The sequence below is a fragment of the Salvelinus alpinus genome, chromosome 27 (assembly GCF_045679555.1).
Source record: "Salvelinus alpinus chromosome 27, SLU_Salpinus.1, whole genome shotgun sequence".
NCBI classification, from domain to species: Eukaryota; Metazoa; Chordata; class Actinopteri; order Salmoniformes; family Salmonidae; genus Salvelinus; species Salvelinus alpinus.
Window position 1 is genome coordinate 10,187,153 of NC_092112.1, and position 24,248 is coordinate 10,211,400.

The 24,248-nt window shown below is 48.2% G+C and overlaps 1 protein-coding gene across 1 annotated transcript in view; it reads left to right on the top strand.

Annotated features, from left to right (window-relative positions):
* Window positions 1-677: 677 nt before the first annotated feature.
* The window catches only part of LOC139555951 (YLP motif-containing protein 1-like), a 55,844-nt gene continuing 32,273 nt past the window's right edge, over window positions 678-24,248 (top strand). Inside the window, exons 1-12 of the mRNA XM_071369360.1 lie at window positions 678-1,502; window positions 4,638-4,859; window positions 5,337-5,528; window positions 5,982-6,182; window positions 8,712-9,829; window positions 10,023-10,849; window positions 10,955-11,121; window positions 11,260-12,917; window positions 19,510-19,654; window positions 20,029-20,161; window positions 20,326-20,427; window positions 20,815-20,986. Of these exons, the coding sequence (XP_071225461.1) occupies window positions 921-1,502; window positions 4,638-4,859; window positions 5,337-5,528; window positions 5,982-6,182; window positions 8,712-9,829; window positions 10,023-10,849; window positions 10,955-11,121; window positions 11,260-12,917; window positions 19,510-19,654; window positions 20,029-20,161; window positions 20,326-20,427; window positions 20,815-20,986 (5,519 nt within the window). The 5' untranslated portion in view covers window positions 678-920. The remainder of the gene's footprint in view (window positions 1,503-4,637; window positions 4,860-5,336; window positions 5,529-5,981; window positions 6,183-8,711; window positions 9,830-10,022; window positions 10,850-10,954; window positions 11,122-11,259; window positions 12,918-19,509; window positions 19,655-20,028; window positions 20,162-20,325; window positions 20,428-20,814; window positions 20,987-24,248) is intronic.

Consider the following 24,248-nt stretch of genomic DNA (forward strand, 5'->3'; position numbering starts at 1 on the left):
TGTTTGGCAAAATACAAAATTCTCCAATTTACGGCCGGGGGAGGAGGCATAGTTGTGCCTGTTGTCATAGATTGAGGACTCATCGTGGATATGGATATTGCCAGAGGATTTCCACCATTTTAAAGTAGTCAACTGGATAGGGATTCCTATGAGTTTTGCGCAATCAGCCAATGAAGAAGATAACTGAAGCTTTAAAATGGATATTGTCACAATGGTGGTGTCTTTTATTTATTTTTGTTTTGCAAATGTTTCTTACTTTTTAACTCTGCATTGTTGGGAACGGGCTCGTAAGTAAGCATTTCAAGGTGACAAATAAAATTGTATTTTATGCCGTCACAGACGCTATAACCGCACAGATACAAAGGTGAGTCCCCTGCCTATCTCTACGGCGTGTTGTTCACTGTTATCTGCCCTCTCATTGGCTAGAATGGTCCCATCTGATCTCGCCTTCCATCTTTGAGGACATATTTCCATTGTTAGAGCGGTCACTTGACTATCTTGTCAATATAATAGACAATCCTTGGTTGGACTACTGAAATCTGTCTGTGGCGTATGAGGCTTGTATATTTATAAAGAAATGTCACCCTCTTGTGGAATGGAAAAATAACAATTTGGGCGAACCGGAAATGATGTGTATAAGACTACATGCCAACCAATCAGCGTTTACGTTTCCCTCCACAACCAGCTAGCTTTGTAGCTAAATGATACGGAACCCGAAAACCCACACGAACAACGCATTTTATTTCATTTGTTAGTATTTATTGATACATCAAACGACATCAATAATCAACGTTTGTTTACGGATAACACGCGTGGTAACGTACCTCTATCGAGGATAACGTAGCTTTAAATTTGTATTTTTAACTGCACCAGCTTTATGTGAGGACAAAGGCCTACACATTGCTCGCTGCTTCCAAAGCATGTATCCCTCTTGGGGTAGTAACTATGGTGGTGGTGGTGGCGGCCATCAACCACCTTCGCAGCAGCACTTCGGTGCGCCGAGGGGTCAGTCTCCTCAAGGCGAAGGCTTCGGGGGAGGATTCGGGAGCTATGCTGCTGCTACACCCGCAGCGGCACCCGGGTCAACGTTCAACAGCCTGCGGGAGCAGCATCTCCAGCAGATGCAGCAGCTGCAACAGCTCCATCAAAAACAGCTCCAATCTGTGCTGCACCACGACAGGAACGTAAATGAAAACCCCTATGGCGGCGGTGGTCCTACGGCGGAGTCGTGGCAAGGCAACTCGGGATATGGGTATGGTTCAACGGGGGCCAGTGCCCCTTCCCCATACCAAGATGAGTATCAGTCCATGCAAGGCCCTTCCACTTATCAAGATGAGTATCAGTCCATGGAAGCCGGGGCGCCCAGCCCACAACTTCAGCCGCCGCTGCTGCCACCGCAACCCGAAGAGACCCAGCTTCCCCCATCAGAGGAGGACCCACCCCCATCAGAGGCGAACCCACAGGTACCCACTCAGAACAATGGTACACCAGCGACTAAAGAGGTAAACGAGAAATAATCTTTGGCCCCAAAAGACTCAAATTTCCGACATGGAAACTCGGATCAGGGAGAACGACTGCCCCCTCTCATTGAAGCCACGGGAGTTCAAGGGCGACCGCGGTACTGCAGGCATTGTTAACAGAAAACAGGATCCCCATTATAATTGAATAGAAAAATGGCGATCTTCGTGGTCGTGTAAAAAAGAAAAGAAACATGTATAATAATAATAATACCAATTTCGAAGACAATCATGGTACCAATACTTGTTTATAATACACTAGATGTATGTCCTTGAACCGATTATTGTAAAATTGCACACAAAATAAGTTGTAAAATGTAGTTGCTAATGGCAACCTGCTATACCCCGGTCGGCCTTTAAACTGGGCATGTTATGTCTCCATTAGTGCTGAGCAATTAACCAAAATGTCGGATATTTTTCGGTTTTAAAACAACTAATCGACCAACTTCGGTTACAATTATTTTAATTCCGTTTATTTAGGGTTTTATCTGTGAGCCCAATAATGATCCAGCCTGAACTGTGCGACGTAGCAGGGAGTTGTAGTTTCCAACAAGACAATGTTTTACATAGTTTAGTGCATTAAAACTTGCTAATTACCTACAATGACCATAATCCATTGCACATATACTTGTCCGGTCTGTGGGGATATAGAAAGCAGCTGTTGCTTTGCTAGGTATCTCTACCTGAAAATACATGATCAGTGATCGTTTGCATTCAGCAGTCATAAAAGTATGCCTTATTTACTTTGAAGAACTACTAAATAGTGATTTTTGTCAGGCAGCAGCTCTATAGAGATGAGATTATTTCATTCAAATGTAATATACACAACTAAATTATTTATAATTTATTTAGTGTTGATTTCACTAATGTTGATTATTTATTATAACGCTCCTTTTCCTTGATCTCCTTGTTGTTATTATTACTTATTATTATTGTTATTACTATTATTATTATTATAATAATAACTAATATCATTAGTAGGCTTCGTATAGCAGCCTTGTATAACCACCATTGAGCTGTAAGCCTAAGAGCGCATCCTGTTTAATCTTAATACCGTAACTGACTGTATTTCAATTCTTATGTAGGCTACTGTAACAATCAATCATTCATTTGTTCATGTCATCGCACAGCATACGAGTCATTCGTGATTTGAAATGCAATCAAGCATTTTAGTTTTAAAATAAAATAAAACGAGCCTTGAATAATTCGCTTAAACAATAAAAAAATCGTTCCATTTTAGAAATTGCATTCACAAATGAATACGATTGTTCGTATTCTTTGCTGTAATAAGACTTAACAAAACAAAAAAAACGTTACAACAGACTCTGGTACGCTTATAATTTATTTAGTGTTTACATTGTTCCAAACGGTCAGAGCAATTATAGTGTAATCTATACAGCACCTGTTTGGCACACATAATATACACACAGCACACACCTTACCTTCTTTTTCTTGATCTCCAGTATTTTACACAATTAGTCACATCCGAATCTGCCTTGTCAGTATTTTTTACATGGCAGGAGAGTAACAATTTCAGACAGAATAACCTACTATTTTTTTTTGGGGGGGGGGGGGGCGAACTCCAAAAATCCTCTAATACTAGTCCTGTGTGAATCGACATCCCTGTGTTTTTGAGAGAAATGTCTCCGTTTGACAGCTGTTGCTTGCGGGTTTGCACAAGAAAACAATAACTGATTGGATAAATTGAACAAAGTGCGGCGCATAAACTATATATATATATGAATGGATTACAGCCTATAAACTTTCAGTGGATCCTTTTGTTCATATGTTTTGTGTGTATGAACTGAATATTACCAAATGCATCAGTAAAAAAAAACATTGAGCCTATTTAATGCGACCCTTGCTGTTACTAGATCGCAAAGCAGCAGCATACCACTGACCTAAAGGTTTGGAAATTATACCTTAACTTTGTCATCCGTAGGCTTAAAATGCACCTGAAGTGCAATTGCACTGTTTAGCTCACATCTGAAGGCTGGGGGATATTTAGGACGTACTGCGGATCGCTAAAATATCCTAATGATTCACACTTCCTCAATTCAAATATTATGGAGACACTATAGGAACGATGGTTTGGTATGTTTTAGAAACTTGGGAACCAAGCTGGAGTTGTCAGTGTGGGCCCATCACCTTGACATGTTGAAATACTGTATCTTCACACCTACAATAAAATCCTCCAGGCTTCCTTCATAACTGTCAATTTATTGAAAATAAAAGAAGAATTACATAGGGGCAGTTAGGGGGGGGGAACTAAAACCGTCTTCTGGAATAACGGCCATTCTGGAGCAATAATTACATCACCAATGTTCCCTAGTAATACTAGTCGCGTGTGAATAGGTGTTTGGCCACGTGCATGCGACGCGTACACGTGTCATGTAAAGAGAGCACGGCTTGAGGGAATAGGGAATATTTTTTCCTAAACAAACGAGAGATTTCAAGTAACAGAACTTTTCAGTCAGAAACGTCTGCAATTATGTTGCAGCTTCAGCAACACGGACAGCGTGATAAACACTTTGATATTCTGTGGTGGTCGCTGCAGCCGGGAGGAGAGAGAGAGAGAGAACGGGTGCTACTCACACAGTCACTCGCTGTCTTTAAAAAAAAATATATACATTTACACGTCGCAGAGAGTCTGAGGCCGGCCGGGCACAATCCAAACAATTGCTGGTCGGACTCCCTCTAGTCATTTGTGTGTCTTAATTACGTAATCAAACCGTGCGCTTAAAGCATCAGACAGGCTCAGTGGATGTAGTTGATTTGATTTAAAACACACCGGATGTGTCTATAGATGGGAAAAATACAAATTTTTAACATTTTCGACCAATCGATTGGTCGAAAGAACAGACGATCGATTGGTCGACTAAGATTTTTTTTTGTTGTCGGGGACGGCCCTAGGTCACTGACCGTAGGAGTTGACGGAACAGCATAAAGATCTATCTGGGGCCAAGGTAGTTTCTCATAGTGTTGTGATGAGACCTCGTCTACCTGCACAAGTTGTCATCACGTCTCAGAGAAGCGCTGTGTCGCTAGAACACCGTGCTAACCAGCGTGTCTGATATTGTCATGTTGATATGATGTTTTGTTGTTGTTGTTGTCATCCAGCAGCAGTACTGGTACAAGCAGCATCTCCAGAACTTGCAGAGGCTGAAAGCAGAGAAGACCAACCAAGGCCAGGGTGATGGCTCAACGCCCCCACCTCCCAAACCCCAGCCCCACTCGGCTACAGCCGCCCCTCCCCCTCCATCGGAACCACCCAAGAACGCCCCTCCACCACCGCCACCAAAAGAGGAGCCCCCACCACCACCTCCACCTGATGACGAAAAGGTAAGGAGAAACCTAACTGTTTCACATGTCTGAGATAGACTGTGATTAGTATTGTAGGTGAGCATCTTGGTCTATCACAGACATAGCTCAAAATGTACAGGAGCTCATGAGAATGAGAAGTTTTCAAACATTCCTTTACAATATTGTCAGAACGTACTCCGATGTGCTGTAACAATTCAATGATATGGTAGATATTTACGTATCGGTTTCCCAATGTCATAGGGGGGTGGGGAAGACAAGTAAATAAATATATTGTGTGAACTTTCACCTCTGTCCTTGAAGTGCAGTGTGGAAACAGAAAAATGTAACCTGTTGAAGACGTTCCTCTGTGGAATATCTTCCAGCCTAAGAACTTAGCCAATAGGCTAACTCAAATGTTTTTTTATTTTTTTATTTAAGAGTGTCTTTGAGATTCCTGCTGTAATGAAAAGGGCTATACAAATCTAGTATCCTCTCCTCCTCCTCCTCCTCCTGCAGCCTGCCCCCACAAACCAGGACCCAGTAGAGGTGGCCCGGCTACAGCAGCTCCAGAGCGCAGCGGCCCAGTGGCAGCAGGCCCAGCAGCAGAGAGCGGGCTACCAGTACCAAGCCCTGATGCAGCACCATGCTCAGCTACAGGCCATCCTCAACCAGTACCAGCAGTGTATCCAACAACCTGCACAGCTAGAGGTATCTCTATGACATTTGTTTTGAGACTTTTTTTTTTAATGTATTTTTTTGCACACTGATTCTTCCCCTCTTTTTTAATATATATATATATATTTTTTAGAATATAGCTGAAGTTGTGATCAGTTCTGTGCCTATTTCAGTCCGTTTCATTATTATAGTAATTAACTTTATTTGCGCAGCATCTTGCATGGATAAAATACAGTTTGCGTGATTGTAGAGCATGTTATCCCACCCAGCAGGCTCCTCACAAAATGTGTGTTGTCTGTTTGCTGTCAGGGGTTATTATGAAAGCAAAATTCTAATTTCCTTTGAAAGATGGACAATTAAATAAGCCGATTCTATTCTCTGAGATGTCCTCTTCTTTATATGAGGCCTATGCCCAAGGCAAATTTCCACATTGTTTGGACAACAGTTTTTCTCAACCCCCCCCCCCCCCCCCCCCCCTTTGTGTAGACAATGTCTATGGCCATGCAGCTGAGTCACTATGAGACGCAGCAGCAGAAGTTTGTCCCGGTGTTTGCAGACTGGGGCCGTACCTTCAGCCAGTGGCAAGAGCAGTTCCAGTCCTACCCACATAAAGACCAGCTACAGGACTATGAGTTACAGTGGAAACAGTGGCAGGAACAGATGAACTCCACTTCAGCACACCTACAGGTACAGTACAGCCTGACAAACTCCACCACACCTACAGGTACAGCCTGACAAACTCCACCACACCTACAGGTACAGTACAGCCTGACAAACTCCACCACACCTACAGGTACAGTACAGCCTGACAAACTCCACCACACCTACAGGTACAGCCTGACAAACTTCACCACACCTACAGGTACAGTACAGCCTGACAAACTCCACCACACCTACAGGTACAGCCTGACAAACTTCACCACACCTACAGGTACAGTACAGCCTGACAAACTCCACCTCTGTACTGTGTGTGTGTACCTCCCCTCTGCATCTGTGGCCTTTTCAGTAGGATGTAATCTTACAGCATGTAGAGTAGAACAGGGTTCCCCGACTTGTTCAGTAGGATGTAGAGTAGAACAGGGTTCCCCGACTTGTTCAGTAGGATGTAGAGTAGAACAGGGTTCCCCGACTTGTTCAGTAGGATGTAGAGTAGAACAGGGTTCCCCGACTTGTTCAGCAGGATGTAGAGTAGAACAGGGTTCCCCAGACTTGTTCAGTAGGATGTAGAGTAGAACAGGGTTCCCCAGACTTGTTCAGTAGGATGTAGAGCAGAACAGGGTTCCCCAGACTTGTTCAGTAGGATGTAGAGTAGAACAGGGTTCCCCCGACTTGTTCAGTAGGATGTAGAGTAGAACAGGGTTCCCCCGACTTGTTCAGTAGGATGTAGAGTAGAACAGGGTTCCCCCGACTTGTTCAGTAGGATGTAGAGTAGAACAGGGTTCCCCCGACTTGTTCAGTAGGATGTAGAGTAGAACAGGGTTCCCCCGACTTGTTCAGTAGGATGTAGAGTAGAACAGGGTTCCCCGACTTGTTCAGCAGGATGTAGAGTAGAACAGGGTTCCCCGACTTGTTCAGTAGGATGTAGAGTAGAACAGGGTTCCCCGACTTGTTCAGTAGGATGTAGAGTAGAACAGGGTTCCCCCGACTTGTTCAGCAGGATGTAGAGTAGAACAGGGTTCCCCGACTTGTTCAGTAGGATGTAGAGTAGAACAGGGTTCCCCGACTTGTTCAGCAGGATGTAGAGTAGAACAGGGTTCCCCCGATTTGTTCAGTAGGATGTAGAGTAGAACAGAGTTCCCCCGACTTGTTCAGTAGGATGTAGAGTAGAACAGGGTTCCCCCGACTTGTTCAGTAGGATGTAGAGTAGAACAGGGTTCCCCCGACTTGTTCAGTAGGATGTAGAGTAGAACAGGGTTCCCCGACTTGTTCAGCAGGATGTATAGTAGAACAGGGTTCCCCCGACTTGTTCAGTAGGATGTAGAGTAGAACAGGGTTCCCCCGACTTGTTCAGTAGGATGTAGAGTAGAACAGGGTTCCCCGACTTGTTCAGTAGGATGTAGAGTAGAACAGGGTTCCCCGACTTGTTCAGTAGGATGTAGAGTAGAACAGGGTTCCCCGACTTGTTCAGTAGGATGTAGAGTAGAACAGGGTTCCCCGACTTGTTCAGTAGGATGTAGAGTAGAACAGGGTTCCCCGACTTGTTCAGTAGAATGTAGAGTAGAACAGGGTTCCCCGACTTGTTCAGTAGGATGTAGAGTAGAACAGGGTTCCCCGACTTGTTCAGTAGGATGTAGAGTAGAACAGGGTTCCCCGACTTGTTCAGTAGGATGTAGAGTAGAACAGGGTTCCCCGACTTGTTCAGTAGGATGTAGAGTAGAACAGGGTTCCCCGACTTGTTCAGTAGGATGTAGAGTAGAACAGGGTTCCCCGACTTGTTCAGTAGGATGTAGAGTAGAACAGGGTTCCCCGACTTGTTCAGTAGGATGTAGAGTAGAACAGGGTTCCCCGACTTGTTCAGTAGGATGTAGAGTAGAACAGGGTTCCCCGACTTGTTCAGTAGGATGTAGAGTAGAACAGGGTTCCCCGACTTGTTCAGTAGGATGTAGAGTAGAACAGGGTTCCCCGACTTGTTTAGTAGGATGTAATGTAACAGGATGTAGAACAGGGTTCCCCCGACTTGTTTAGTAGGATGTAATGTAACAGGATGTAGAACAGGGTTCCCCCGACTTGTTTAGTAGGATGTAATGTAACAGGATGTAGAACAGGGTTCCCCTGACTTCGTCAGCAGGATGTAGTGTAACAGGATGTAGAGTAGAACAGGGTATTACCACACCTAAAAGAGGAATATAATGTGAATGTATACAAATGTAATCAAGGTTTGAAGTGATTGTTTTAGTCATCTGTTGTTGTTTTTTTTGGGGGGGAGGGGCTTCTTGCAGTCAATTTGCAGTCTATAAATTATTAGTAATTATGTTCCGGCCCCCCTAAACACTCGCTCAAGAAAAAATGTGCCAGAAGCTAAATCTAGTTGATGATCCCTGGTGACGGTGATATCTGTCATATGCAATAGACACCTGTGTTCACTCTAGTCATTGTATTTCCATGTGTTCAGTTCTGAATGTTTCACGTTGCTGAATACACCCTAGCCAGCTTAATGTAAAAACAAATATATATAATTTTTTTTTAAAGGGCTCCTTAAATGTGATTTGATTGCAGGAGAGGGTCACCACACTGCGAGCCATGCAGCAACAGTACGGAGGCAGCGGCAGCAGCGACAGCGGTGGTCAGTACGGCGCTGACCAATACAGTAGTAGTGACCGGTATGGTAGTGGAGGGTACGAGGACCAGTACAGCCAGTATGGTCAGTACCCACACTCTGGACCGGACTCGCAGAATCAACAAGGCCACATGGTGAGCCCATCCACGCCGTCCCAGCCAGATAGCCAGCCCTCGTCCACCTCTGGACCCGTGTCCCAGGGCCCTCTACCAGGGCAGCACGGCCCCTCCAACTCCCAACGCGTGGGAACCCCCTCAGGAGAACCACACCAGGGCCCTCCGCCCGTGCACCAGGGCCCCCCACCCGGTCACCAGGGCCCCCCACCCGGGCAACAGGGCCCTCCACCCGGGCAACAGGGCCCTCCACCCGTGCACCAGGGCCCTCCACCCGGTCACCAGGGCCCTCCACCCGGTCACCAGGGCCCCCCACCCGGTCACCAGGGCCCCCCACCCGGTCACCAGGGCCCCCCACCCGGTCACCAGGGCCCCCCACCCGGGCAACAGGGCCCCCCACCCGGGCAACAGGGCCCCCCACCCGGGCAACAGGGCCCCCCACCCGGGCAACAGGGCCCCCCACCCGGGCAACAGGGCCCCCCACCCGGGCAACAGGGCCCTCGACCAGGGCACCAGGGCCCTCCACCCGTGCACCAGGGCCCTCGACCCGGGCACCAGGGCCCTCGACCCGGGCACCAGGGCCCTCCACCCGTGCACCAGGGCCCTCGACCAGGGCACCAGGGCCCTCGACCAGGGCACCAGGGCCCCCCACCCGTGCACCAGGGCCCCCAACCCGTGCACCAGGGCCCCCAACCCGTGCACCAGGGCCCCCAACCCGTGCACCAGGGCCCCCAACCCGTGCACCAGGGCCCCCAACCCGTGCACCAGGGCCCTCTACCCGTGCACCAGGGCCCTCCACCAGGGCACCAGGGCCCTCAGTCAGAGCAGTACAACCTGTCTGGACCCCCTGGTAGAGGGGCAGGCCCAGGAGGGAGAGGGTTGGCCAGACCACCAGGTCCACAAGGAGGACAGCCTCCATCCTACCAAGGCCCCAGAGGACCAAGGTAACTTGTGTATTCACGACATAATGATATTCAAACCCCCCCCCCTACCCTCTTGACCAGGTATCCCTTTGGGAGAGATTTTGATTGTACCTGAACGTGACAACTTGGACTTAAAAAAACAAAAACAATTGTTTAAATAAAACATTGCCATTTACAGGCTGTTCAAACATTCATGTGTTTTCTTTCCACCCAGGTTTGATGGTCCGAGAGGGAACGGGCCGCGGTTTGACCAGCAGCAGCAGTCCGTTCAACAGCAGAGGTTCAACGCTCCACCAGGTCCCAGGTTCAACCAGCAGCACCCAAGGTTTGATCAGTTTGGCCCCAGAGGACCAGGGCCTCGGTTCGGACAGCAGGGGCCCCACTTCGACCACCCCGCGAGACAGAGCCCCCCAGCCCGCTTTGAAAGACCCACTGGTCCCTCAGCACCCTATATAGGCCCACAGCCTAAACCAGACACTGGCAAAGACACCAAACTATCTCAGGGTAAGACTGAGATGCCAGCAGGCTCTAAGCCTCCTGGTATTAAACCTACTGGGCCAACTAAACCAGTAGCAGACAGTACAACTAAGCAAGGTGAATTGGCAGAAACAGGAGATATGTCAGAGGACATGTTGGAGTCCCTTGAGGGCTTCTTCGTACAAAATGACCCCATCCCTCAGACGAAAGCAGAGGCTGATGCTGCTGCTAGTAAGGACTCCACTGCCAAAAAGGAAGAGGTGAGCCCCTCTGCTGCTGCCGCCGGTGCCAAGCACCCCGTGTCCACCATCGCTTCTGTATCCCCGAAAACCGCTTCCCCTGCCAAGACCGCTCTCAAACCAGGTGGACCGGCCGGGCCGTTGAAGACCAACGTCAATAACAACAACGGGTCTCGGGGACCACATGGGCCTAAGCCTCACGGACCGGAGCCGCCGAAGACCCACCCAATGACCAACCAACCCCCTGGTCTTCTGGGGCTCATGGGCCGTGGTAGAGGGGGACGTGGCCAGCCTCTAGGGCCTCTAAGAGGGGGGGAGGATGGAGGTAGAGGACGAGGGGAGGCGGACGGAGGGAGAGGACGAGGGGAGGCGGATGGAGGGATGCGGGGAGGGAGAGGACGACGGGAGGCGGACATAGGGATGAGGGGAGGGAGAGGACGAGGGGAGGCGGACGGAGGGATCTGGGGAGGGAGAGGACGAGGGGAGGCGGACGGAGGGATGAGGAGAGGGAGAGGACGAGGGGAGGCGGACGGAGGGATGAGGGGAGGGAGAGGACGAGGGGAGGCGGACGGAGGGATGAGGGGAGGGCGAGGGGAGGCAGACGGAGGGATGAGGGGAGGGCGAGGGGAGGCGGACGGAGGGAGAGGACGAGGGGAGGCGGACGGAAGGATGAGGGGAGGGAGAGGACGAGGGGAAGCGGACGGCGGGATGAGGGAAGGGAGAGAACGAGGGGAGGCAGGTGGAGGGATGCGGGGGCGAGGTGGTCTATGGGGACGTGGAGGGAAACAGTCGGGTATCCCAGACTTCAGTCCCAACACTATCCCTCTGGGAGGTGGGAGGACAGAGGACGACATGGAGGGGGTTCCTTACGACTACAGACCTCCACATGAAGAGATGAGATCACAACATGGAGGACCAGAGGAGGACTGGCAGCAGCAGGAGTGGCAACAGGACCCTTCACTGGAGAAACCTGAAGGTCCTCCTCAGCCTGAAGAGGAGATGTGGGTCCCTGAAGAGCACTACTACCCTCCAGAGGACTACTACGAAGACCCAGGGAGAGGAGGTCCCCCTATGGGGAGAGGAGAGCCTCTAGACGGGCACCACTGGGAGGAAGCAGATCCCCCACCTCCAGAGTACTGGGGAGAGGAAGGAGATCCCTACTGGATGGACCGGAGGACCCCTCCTCATGGCATGAGAGGAGGCCCCCGAGCCCCCTTCCCTCCTGGACGTGGTCGCCCTCCACGCGGCCGACCCGGCTTCATGCACCAGGGTGGTCCCAGACGCCCCCTTCCTCCTCCTCACGGAGCCATGGACCCCCATGACCCTCTAGGATCCCCCATGGGGCCTGACGATGATATGGACCCTCTGGGACCCCCGCTGCATCGCGACTACAACCCCCGAGGGCCGACCATACACCACGATATGATGGAGCGAGACATGAGGGGGCGGCCTCCTCCGCCTAGAGAGATGATGGACAGAGATCTGATGGGGCCTGGTGGACATCCTCCATACCACGACATGGAGAGGGACCCTGGCTGGCCCCCGGGCCCTGGACGACCCCCCCACCTCGGCAGAGACGGGCCAAGAGGTCCCCCTCCGCCTCCCCATGAGATGATGGAGCGGGGAGGGATGAGGAGGCGTCCGATGGGCCCTCGGGGCGCCCCGATGGGCAGGGGCCGGGGCATGATGCGGCACCCACCTCGCTCACTCGAGGACTTGGAGGGGTACCCCCATGAGGGGTATGGGGAGGAGTTTGGTGGTCCCGGTGATGACGGGTACGGAAGAACGCTGCAGCCACGTGACTGGCCGGACCACCCCCCACATGAGTACGACTGTGAGGAGGAGTATTATCCCCAGGAGCCTCCTCCTCGTGTTGGGGAGTGGGATAGGGAGAGAGGAGGACCACTACCAGAGAGGGACTATTCTCCCTACCCTCCCCGCGGTCCTCCACCTCCCCCAGACCGTTTCAGAGACGACGAGTGGGCCGATGAGAGAGACGGAGACCGTCCTCCATACCCCTACGAGGGAGAAGAGCGCGGAAGAGGAGGAGAGCTCCGAAGTCGTGACTTCCCGGACGACCCTTCGTACAGGCACGATAAACCCCCCTACCCATCCCCTGCGGAATGGGAGAGACCCAGACCACCCCTTCCAGAGAGAAACTACCCCCCAGATTTTGAGGACCATAGGCCCCATTACGACGGGCGACCCGAGCCCCCTAGATCAGATCTAGGTATCCCTCCATCCACAACTTCCCAGGCCCCTGCTACTCCCAGTACTGGACCAGACAGTTCCTCGGAACCAGCCTCACAGGGAACTGGACCGGGCATACTGGCTCTGTCACAACGACAACATGAGATCATCCTGAAAGCTGCCCAGGAGCTGAAGCTCATCCGGTAAATTATAGAGACTCACTGTTTTCCCCCCTGAGATAGAAACTGTCTTTGGTCTTATCGTGTTTTTCCCCCTGAGATAGAAACTGTCTTTGATCTTATCGTGTTTTTCCCCCTGAGATAGAAACTGTCTTTGGTCTTATTGTGTTTTCCCCCCTGAGATAGAAACTGTCTTTGGTCTTATCGTGTTTTCCCCCCTGAGATAGAAACTGTCTTTGGTCTTATCGTGTTTTCCCCCCTGAGATAGAAACTGTCTTTGGTCTTATCGTGTTTTCCCCCCTGAGATAGAAACTGTCTTTGGTCTTTCTGTGTTTTTCCCCCTGAGATAGAAACTGTCTTTGGTCTTATCGTGTTTTCCCCCCTGAGATAGAAACTGTCTTTGGTCTTTCTGTGTACCTGTAATATTTTGTATGGCCACTATATATGTGTATATACGGTACCAGTTAAAAGTTTGGATACGCCTTCTCATTCCAGGGTTTTTCTATATTTTTACTGTTTTCTACATTGTAGAATAATAGTGATGACATCACAACTATGAAAAAACACATATGGAATCATGTAGTAACCCAAAAAAGTGTTAAACAAATCAAAATATATTTTATATTTGAGATTCTTCAAAGTAGCCACCCTTTTCCTTGATGACAGCTTTGCACACTCTTGGCATTCTCTCAACCAGCTTCAAATCAAATTGTATTTGTCACATGCGCCGAATACAACAGGTGTAGAACTTACTGTGAAATGCTTACTTTACAAGCCCTTAATGCAGTTCAAGAAATGGAGTTAAGAAAATAATGACAAAATAAACTAAAATAAGAAAAAAAATTACATAACAATAGCGAGGCAATATACAGGGGGTACCAGTACTGAGTCAATTGACTGAGTAACAACAGTGTAAAAACGGGCGGTCAATGTAAATAGTCTGTGTGGTATTTGATTAATTGTTTCACAGTCTTATGGCTTGGAGGTAGACGCTGTTAAGGAACCTTTGGGTCCTAGACTTGGCGTTCCGGTACCGCTTGCCGTGCGGTAGCAGAGAGAACAGTCTATGACTTGGAGGACTGGAGTCTTTTTGACAATTTTTAGGGCCTTCCTCTTGACACCACCTATTATATAGGTCCTGGATGGCAGGAAGCTTGGCTCCAGTGATGTACTGGGCCGTACGCACTACCTTCTGTAGCGCCTTATGGTCAGAGGCCGAGCAGTTGCCATACCAGGCGGTGATGCAACTGGTCAGGATGCTCTCGATGGTGCAGCTATAGAACTTTTTGAGGATCTGGGGACCCATGCCAAATCTTTTCAGTCTCCTAAGGGGGAAAATGTGTTGTCGTGCCCTCTTCACGACTGTCTTGGTGTGTTTGGACCATGAAAGTTTGTTGGTGATGTGGATACCAAGGAACTTGAAACTTCAGCCCCGTCGATGTTAATGGGGGCCTGTTCGGCCCTCCTTTTCCAATAGTCCACGATCAGCTCCTTTGTCTTGTTCACATTGAGGGAGAAGTTGTTGTCCTGGCACCACACTGCCAGGTCTCTGACCTCTTTCCTATAGGCTGTCTCATCGTTCTCAGAGATCAGGCCTACCACTGTTGTCGTCTGCAAACTTAATAATGGTGTTGGAGTCGTGGGTGAACAGGGAGTACAGGAGGGGACTAAGCACACATCCCTGGGGGGCCCCAGTGTTGTTGCCTACCCTTACGATCTCGGGGTGGCCCGTCAGGAAGTTCAGGATGCAGAGGAGGGTGTTTAGTCCCAGGGTCCTTAGCTTGGTGATGAGCTTTGTGGGAACTATGGTGTTGAACGCTGAGCTATAGTCAATGAACAGCATTCTCACATAGGTGTTCCTTTTGTCCAGGTGGGAAAGGGCAGTGTGGTGTGCGATTGAGATTGCGTCATCTCTGGATTTGTTGTGGCAGTTTGTGAATTGGAGTGGGTCTAGGGTTTCCGGGATGATGATGTTGTGAGCCATGACCAGCCTTTCAAATCACTTCATGGCTACCGATGTGAGTGCTATGGGACGGTAATCATTTAGCCAGGTTACCTTTGCATTCTTTTGAAAAATGTCAGTGAAGACACTTGACAGTTGGTCTGCGCATGCTTTGAGTACACGTCCTGGTAATCCATCTGGCTCTGCTGCTTTGTGAATGTTGACCTGTTGAAAGGTTTTGTTCACCTCGGCTACGGAGAGCGTGACCACACAGTTGTCTGGAACAGCTGGTGCTCTCATGCATGCTTCAGTGTTGCTTGCCTCGAAGCTAGCATGAAAGGCATTTAGCTTGTCTGGTAGGCTCGTGTCATTGGGCAGCTCGTGTCTGGGTTTCCTTTTGTTATCCGTAATATTTTTCAAGCCCTGCCACATCCGACGAGCGTCAGAGCCGGTGTAGTGCGATTTCAATCTTAATCCTGTATTGACACTTTGCCTAGTTGATGGTTCGTCTGAGGGCATAGCGGGATTTCTTATAAGCATCCGGATTAGTGTCCGGCTCCTTGAAAATTGGCAGCTTCATGAGTTAGTCACCTGGAATGCATTTCAATTAACAGGTGCGCCTTGTTAAAAGTACATTTGTGTAATTTCTTTCCGTCTTAATGCGTTTGAATAAATCAGTTGTGTTGTGACAAGGTAGGGGTGGTATAAGTAAAGGATAGCCCTATTTGATAAAAGTCCATATTATGTCAAGAACAGCTCAAATTATCAAAGAGAAATGACAGTCCATCATTACTTTAAGACATGAAGGCCAGTCAATCTGGAATATTTCATGAACTTTGAAAGCTTCTTCAAGTGCAGTCACAAAGAACATGAAGCGCTATGATGAAACGCGCTCTCATGAGGACCACCGCCACAGGAAAGGAAGACCCAGAGTTACCTCTGCTGCGGAGGATAGGTTTATTAGTTACCAGTCTCAGATTGCAGCCCAAATAAATGCTTCACAGAGTTCAAGTAACAGACAGATCTCAACATCAACTGTTCAGAGGAGACTGCGTGAATCAGGCCTTCATGGTCTAATTGCTGCAAAGAAATCACTACTAAAGGACAACAACAAAAAGAGACTTGCTTGGGCCAAGAAACACGAGCAATGGACATTAGACCGGTGGAAATCTGTCTTGGCCTAAGGAGTTCAAATTCGAGATTTTTGGTTCCAACCTCCGTGTCTTTGTGAGACAAAGTAGGTGAACGGATAGTCTCTGCATGTTTATTTCCCACCGTGAAGCAAGGAGGAGGAGGTGTAATGGTGTGGGGATGCTTTGCTGGTGATTTATTTAGAATTCAAGGCACACTTAACCAGCAGGCTACCACAGCATTCTGCATGAATACGCCATCCCATCTGGTTTGTGCTTAGTGGGACTATCATTTGTTTTTCAACAGGACAATGACACAACACACCTCCAGGCTGTGTAAGGGATATTTGACCAAGAAGGAGAGTGAGGGAATGATGCATCAGATCACCTGGCATCCACAATCACCCGACCTCAACCCAATTGAGATGGTTTGGGATGAGTTGGACTGCAGAGTGAAGAAAAAGCAGCCAACAGGTGCTCAACATATGTTGAAACCCCTTCCAAGACTGTTGGAAAAGCATTCCTCATGAAGCTGGTTGAGAGAATACCAAGAGTGTGCAAAGCTGTCATCAAGGCAACGTGTGGTTACTATGAAGAATCTCAAATATATAAAATATTATTTGATTTGTTTAACACTTTTTGGGGTTACTACATGATTCCATAGTTTTGATATCTTCACTATTATTCTACAATGTAGAAAATAGTAAAAATAAAGAAAAACCCTTGGATGAGTAGGTGTTCAAACTTAACTGGTACTGTATATGTATGTGTGCAAACACTACCGTTCACAAGTTTGGGGTCACTTAGAAATGTCCTCGTTTTTTGAAAGAAAAGCACTTTTTTTGGTCAATTTTTTAAAAATAACATCAAATTGATCAGAAATACAGTGTAGACATTGTTAATGTTGTAAATGACTATTGTAGCTGGAAACGGCTGATTTTTAATGGAATATGTACATAGGCGTACAGAGGCCCATTATCAGCAACCATCATGCTGGGTTCTAATGGCACATTGTGTTAGCTAATCCAAGTTTATCATTTTAAAAGGCTCATTGATCATTAGAAAACCCTTTTGCAATTATGCTAGCACAGCTGAAAACTGTTGTTCTGATTAAAGCAGCAATAACACTGGCCTTCTTTAGACTAGTTGAGTATCTGGAGCATCAGCATTTGTGGGTTCGATTACAGGCTCAAAATGGCCAGAAACAAATGACTTTCTTCTGAAACTCGTCAGTCTATTCTTTTTCTGAGAAATGAAGACTATTTCATTTGAGAAATTGCCAAGAAACTGAAGATCTCGTACAGCGCTGTGTACTACTCCCTTCACAGAACAGCGCAAACGGGCTCTAACCAGAATAGAGGAGTGGGAGGCCCCGGTGCACAACTGAGTCAGAGGACAAGTACATTAGTGTCTAGTTTGAGAAACCGACTCCTCACAAGTCCTCAACTGGAAGCTTCATGAAATAAAACCCCAGTCTCAACGTCAACAGTGAAGAGGCGACTCCGGGAATTAGCCTTTATAAATGATAAACTTGGATTAGCTAACACAACGTGCCATTGGAACACAGGAGTGATGGTTGCTAATAATGGGCCTCTGTACGCCTAATGTAGATATTCCATAAAAAAATCTGCCGTTTCCAGCTACAATAGTCATTTACGACATTAACAATGTCAACACTGTATTTCTGATCAATTTGATGTTATTTTAAATCGACAGAAATTTGCTTTTCTTTCATAAACACTGAAATTTCTAAGTGACCCCAAACCTTTGAACGGTAGTGTGTGTGTGTGTGTGTGTACGTATATATATATATTTTGGTTAAGAAAACTATTTTTTTTAAACCTGGCCGAACCCTCTCCTATCCCGGATGACGCTGGGCCCTATGGGACTCCCGGTCACGGCCGTTGTGATGTACAGCCTGGGATCAAACCCGGGTCTGTAGTGACTCCTCTAGCACTGCAATGCTGTGCCTTAGACCGCTGCGTCACTCGGAAACTAAATATTGAGTTGAACCACCCCCTTTCCCCCTCAGAAACGCCTCAATTCGTCGGGGACATGGACTCGACAATGTGTCGAAAGCGTTCCACAGGGATGCTGGCCCATGTTGACTCCACAGGGATGCTGGCCCGTGTTGACTCCACGGGGATGCTGGCCCGTGTTGACTCCACGGGGATGCTGGCCCGCGTTGACTCCACGGGGATGCTGGCCCGTGTTGACTCCACGGGGATGCTGGCCCGTGTTGACTCCACGGGGATGCTGGCCCGTGTTGACTCCACGGGGATGCTGGCCCGTGTTGACTCCACGGGGATGCTGGCCCGTGTTGACTCCACGGGGATGCTGGCCCGTGTTGACTCCACGGGGATGCTGGCCCGCGTTGACTCCACGGGGATGCTGGCCCGTGTTGACTCCACGGGGATGCTGGCCCATGTTGACTCCACGGGGATGCTGGCCCGCGTTGACTCCACGGGGATGCTGGCCCGCGTTGACTCCACGGGGATGCTGGCCCGTGTTGACTCCACGGGGATGCTGGCCCGTGTTGACTCCACGGGGATGCTGGCCCGTGTTGACTCCACGGGGATGCTGGCCCGTGTTGACTCCACGGGGATGCTGGCCCGTGTTGACTCCACGGGGATGCTGGCCCGTGTTGACTCCACGGGGATGCTGGCCCGTGTTGACTCCACGGGGATGCTGGCCCGTGTTGACTCCACGGGGATGCTGGCCCGTGTTGACTCCACGGGGATGCTGGCCCGTGTTGACTCCACGGGGATGCTGGCCCGTGTTGACTCCACGGGGATGCTGGCCCGTGTTGACTCCACGGGGATGCTGGCCCGTGTTGACTCCACTGGGATGCTGGCCCGTGTTGACTCCACTGGGATGCTGGCCCGTGTTGACTCCAATGTTTCCCACAGTTGTGTCCAGTTGTCTGGATGTTTGTTTGGGTGGAAGGCCATCCTTGAAACACACGAGAAACTGTTGAGCGTGAAAAACCCAGCAGTGTTACAATTGTTGACTCTCAAACCTGGTGCGCCTGGCACCTACTACTAAATCCCGTTCAAAGGCACTTCAATGTGTTGTCTTGCCCATTCACCCTCTGACTGGCACACATACACCATCCATGTCTCAAGGCTTAGAAATCCTTCTTTAACCCGTCTCCTCCTCTTCATCTACACTGATTGAAGTGGATTTAATGAGTGACATCAATAAGGGATCATTGCGTTCATCTGGTTAGTCTATCCAGGTGTTCTTAATGTTTTGTACACTCGGTGTGTGTAGGTATATGTGTGTGTGTGTGTGTGTGTGTGTATATATATATATAAACACTTTTTAATTCATTAATGTTTTTCACAACTGTTTTTGTGAGAGACCTCTATACTTAGCCTGGGTACTAGTCTATTTGTGCTATAATTCCACTCCTTGTCATGCCATATTTGGTAAATGGGCAGAGTACAAGGTGTGGAATGTTAACACAAAATAGGTTATGGATTCCAGGCTACATGTATGCATATTAGCAAATTTATCACATGTCATTTCTAATACAATGTAGGTCTGTTTCTCTGGTACTGAACAGAGAAATGCATGAGAATAAGACTGAGGGAGAGGCCCTACCCATCATGTCTGACCCCAAGACGGAGCTCCCTGCTGGGCTACTGGGGTTGGAGATACCCCCTGAGGTCCGGAGTGCCCTCCAGGTAGGCTAAACTACAACTCATTGTGTCCCTATTCTCTGTAATAGTGAACTTCTTTTGACAAGGCTTCATAGGGTCTATATCGTTTATATATATATATATATATATATATATATATATCATGTAACTGTTGGACATTTATATGTATAATGTAGCTGCAGGTAAAATTAGAAACGTGTTTGTTTCCAAGCTGTATATTCAAGTAATTATTATATTTTAAATTCTCACAGTCCAACAATATATTTGAAGAAGACTACTTTAATTATTGTCCATTTTATTATTTTTTTTTATTTTTTGGGGGGGGCAGTTACAAAAGATAAATATTTACCCAATATGTTGTAATCTGTTAACCCGCTGCACTGTTTTGTCCACCCCAGGCAACCAACCTTATGTCCAGCTCAGGTCCTACTAAAATGGTGCCATGGGGAGACACCAAGCCTCCAGATACTGGTTACTTGTCCACGGCTTCTCCAGTCATCCCCAAGACTGTGGACTATGGACATGGACATGGTAGGGAGAGAAACATGGAAATGATGAGCGGTGTTGGGGTCATTTTCCATTTTTTAAATTCCAGTTCCAATTTCAGATGTTCCTAATTGTAAAAGCAATGAAGAGAATTGGAATTTCAGTGTACTTCCTGAATTGACTGGAATTTATATTTTTCTCTCTCTCAGACCTTGGTGCTGCCACAGTGGAACGGATATCTTACGGCGAAAGGATTGTGTTGAGGCCCGATCCCTTACCTGACAGAGAGAGAGAGAGGAGCTATGAAAAAGGTGAGTTGATATTTATTCTTGGATCGTTTTTTGGAGACTCCGTAGCAGCTTTTACTCTGTTTCTTTTTTTAACATACTTTAGTAGAACACACTGTCCGTCTGAATAAGAAGGTCTGCTAGATCACTAAAAAAATGTAAATGTTATACGTTACTATCAACAGTGACGTAAGAAGGGGTCATACATTTTTCCTAAGCCAATCCGTCGATCAGTTGGTGACGCTTGCAACGTCAAGGGTGTGATTCCCGCTGGGGCCACCAATACGTAAAACATTTATGAACACTGTAAACTGACTTAAGTCGGTTTTGGATAAAATAAAATAAAAAGGTCTGCTAAATGGTAGATATTATATTATTGTTGTTCTAACGATATCCTCCTTTCCCCTGTAGAACCCCTGAGACACCCCTACCACAGAGACCTGTACTACGACAGACGACCGGGAGACCCCTACATGGAGTGCAGGGAGTACAGCAGAGAGAGGGAGATGTACAGAGAAAAGGCTCCCATGGACTTTGAAAGAGAACCATACGAGAGGGAACGCTACCCGCCTCGAGATGACAGGTATATCTGGGTCCCTTTTAGGAGGGTTTGAGCTATCTGGGTCCCTTTTAGGAGGGTTTGAGCTATCTGGTTCCCTTTTAGGAGGGTTTGAGCTATCTGGTTCCCTTTTAGGAGGGTTTGAGCTATCTGGTTCCCTTTTAGGAGGGTTTGAGCTATCTGGTTCCCTTTTAGGAGGGTTTGGCCTATCTGGTTCCCTTTTAGGAGGGTTTGAGCTATCTGGTTCCCTTTTAGGAGGGTTTGAGCTATCTGGTTCCCTTTTAGGAGGGTTTGACCTATCTGGTTCCCTTTTAGGAGGGTTTGAGCTATCTGGTTCCCTTTTAGGAGGGTTTGAGCTATCTGGTTCCCTTTTAGGAGGGTTTGACCTATCTGGTTCCCTTTTAGGAGGGTTTGGCCTATCTGGTTCCCTTTTAGGAGGGTTTGACCTATCTGGTTCCCTTTTAGGAGGGTTTGAGCTATCTGGTTCCCTTTTAGGAGGGTTTGAGCTATCTGGTTCCCTTTTAGGAGGGTTTGACCTATCTGGTTCCCTTTTAGGAGGGTTTGGCCTATCTGGTTCCCTTTTAGGAGGGTTTGACCTATCTGGTTCCCTTTTAGGAGGGTTTGGCCTATCTGGTTCCCTTTTAGGAGGGTTTGGCCTATCTGGTTCCCTTTTAGGAGGGTTTGGCCTATCTGGTTCCCTTTTAGGAGGGTTTGGCCTATCTGGTTCCCTTTTAGGAGGGTTTGAGCTATCTGGTTCCCTTTTAGGAGGGTTTGAGCTATCTGGTTCCCTTTTAGGAGGGTTTGAGCTATCTGGTTCCCTTTTAGGAGGGTTTGAGCTATCTGGTTCCCTTTTAGGAGGGTTTGAGCTATCTGGTTCCCTTTTAGGAGGGTTTGACCTATCTGGTTCCCTTTTAGGAGGGTTTGGCCTATCTGGTTCCCTTTTAGGAGGGTTTGACCTATCTGGTTCCCTTTTAGGAGGGTTTGACCTATCTGGTTCCCTTTTAGGAGGGTTTGACCTATCTGGTTCCCTTTTAGGAGGGTTTGAGCTATCTGGTTCCCTTTTAGGAGGGTTTGACCTATCTGGTTCCCTTTTAGGAGGGTTTGGCCTATCTGGTTCCCTTTTAGGAGGGTTTGACCTATCTGGTTCCCTTTTAGGAGGGTTTGGCCTATCTGGTTCCCTTTTAGGAGGGTTTGGCCTATCTGGTTCCCTTTTAGGAGGGTTTGGCCTATCTGGTTCCCTTTTAGGAGGGTTTGGCCTATCTGGTTCCCTTTTAGGAGGGTTTGAGCTATCTGGTTCCCTTTTAGGAGGGTTTGAGCTATCTGGTTCCCTTTTAGGAGGGTTTGAGCTATCTGGTTCCCTTTTAGGAGGGTTTGAGCTATCTGGTTCCCTTTTAGGAGGGTTTGGCCTATCTGGTTCCCTTTTAGGAGGGTTTGGCCTATCTGGTTCCCTTTTAGGAGGGTTTGAGCTATCTGGTTCCCTTTTAGGAGGGTTTGAGCTATCTGGTTCCCTTTTAGGAGGGTTTGACCTATCTGGTTCCCTTTTAGGAGGGTTTGACCTATCTGGTTCCCTTTTAGGAGGGTTTGAGCTATCTGGTTCCCTTTTAGGAGGGTTTGAGCTATCTGGTTCCCTTTTAGGAGGGTTTGAGCTATCTGGTTCCCTTTTAGGAGGGTTTGAGCTATTGAGCTATCTGGTTCCCTTTTAGGAGGGTTTGAGCTATCTGGTTCCCTTTTAGGAGGGTTTGAGCTATCTGGTTCCCTTTTAGGAGGGTTTGACCTATCTGGTTCCCTTTTAGGAGGGTTTGAGCTATCTGGTTCCCTTTTAGGAGGGTTTGAGCTATCTGGTTCCCTTTTAGGAGGGTTTGAGCTATCTGGTTCCCTTTTAGGAGGGTTTGGCCTATCTGGTTCCCTTTTAGGAGGGTTTGACCTATCTGGTTCCCTTTTAGGAGGGTTTGACCTATCTGGTTCCCTTTTAGGAGGGTTTGAGCTATCTGGTTCCCTTTTAGGAGGGTTTGAGCTATCTGGTTCCCTTTTAGGAGGGTTTGACCTATCTGGTTCCCTTTTAGGAGGGTTTGGCCTATCTGGTTCCCTTTTAGGAGGGTTTGACCTATCTGGTTCCCTTTTAGGAGGGTTTGGCCTATCTGGTTCCCTTTTAGGAGGGTTTGGCCTATCTGGTTCCCTTTTAGGAGGGTTTGAGCTATCTGGTTCCCTTTTAGGAGGGTTTGAGCTATCTGGTTCCCTTTTAGGAGGGTTTGAGCTATCTGGTTCCCTTTTAGGAGGGTTTGAGCTATCTGGTTCCCTTTTAGGAGGGTTTGACCTATCTGGTTCCCTTTTAGGAGGGTTTGAGCTATCTGGTTCCCTTTTAGGAGGGTTTGAGCTATCTGGTTCCCTTTTAGGAGGGTTTGGCCTATCTGGTTCCCTTTTAGGAGGGTTTGACCTATCTGGTTCCCTTTTAGGAGGGTTTGACCTATCTGGTTCCCTTTTAGGAGGGTTTGAGCTATCTGGTTCCCTTTTAGGAGGGTTTGAGCTATCTGGTTCCCTTTTAGGAGGGTTTGACCTATCTGGTTCCCTTTTAGGAGGGTTTGGCCTATCTGGTTCCCTTTTAGGAGGGTTTGACCTATCTGGTTCCCTTTTAGGAGGGTTTGGCCTATCTGGTTCCCTTTTAGGAGGGTTTGGCCTATCTGGTTCCCTTTTAGGAGGGTTTGGCCTATCTGGTTCCCTTTTAGGAGGGTTTGAGCTATCTGGTTCCCTTTTAGGAGGGTTTGAGCTATCTGGTTCCCTTTTAGGAGGGTTTGACCTATCTGGTTCCCTTTTAGGAGGGTTTGAGCTATCTGGTTCCCTTTTAGGAGGGTTTGGCCTATCTGGTTCCCTTTTAGGAGGGTTTGGCCTATCTGGTTCCCTTTTAGGAGGGTTTGAGCTATCTGGTTCCCTTTTAGGAGGGTTTGAGCTATCTGGTTCCCTTTTAGGAGGGTTTGGCCTATCTGGTTCCCTTTTAGGAGGGTTTGGCCTATCTGGTTCCCTTTTAGGAGGGTTTGGCCTATCTGGTTCCCTTTTAGGAGGGTTTGAGCTATCTGGTTCCCTTTTAGGAGGGTTTGAGCTATCTGGTTCCCTTTTAGGAGGGTTTGACCTATCTGGTTCCCTTTTAGGAGGGTTTGGCCTATCTGGTTCCCTTTTAGGAGGGTTTGGCCTATCTGGTTCCCTTTTAGGAGGGTTTGAGCTATCTGGTTCCCTTTTAGGAGGGTTTGAGCTATCTGGTTCCCTTTTAGGAGGGTTTGAGCTATCTGGTTCC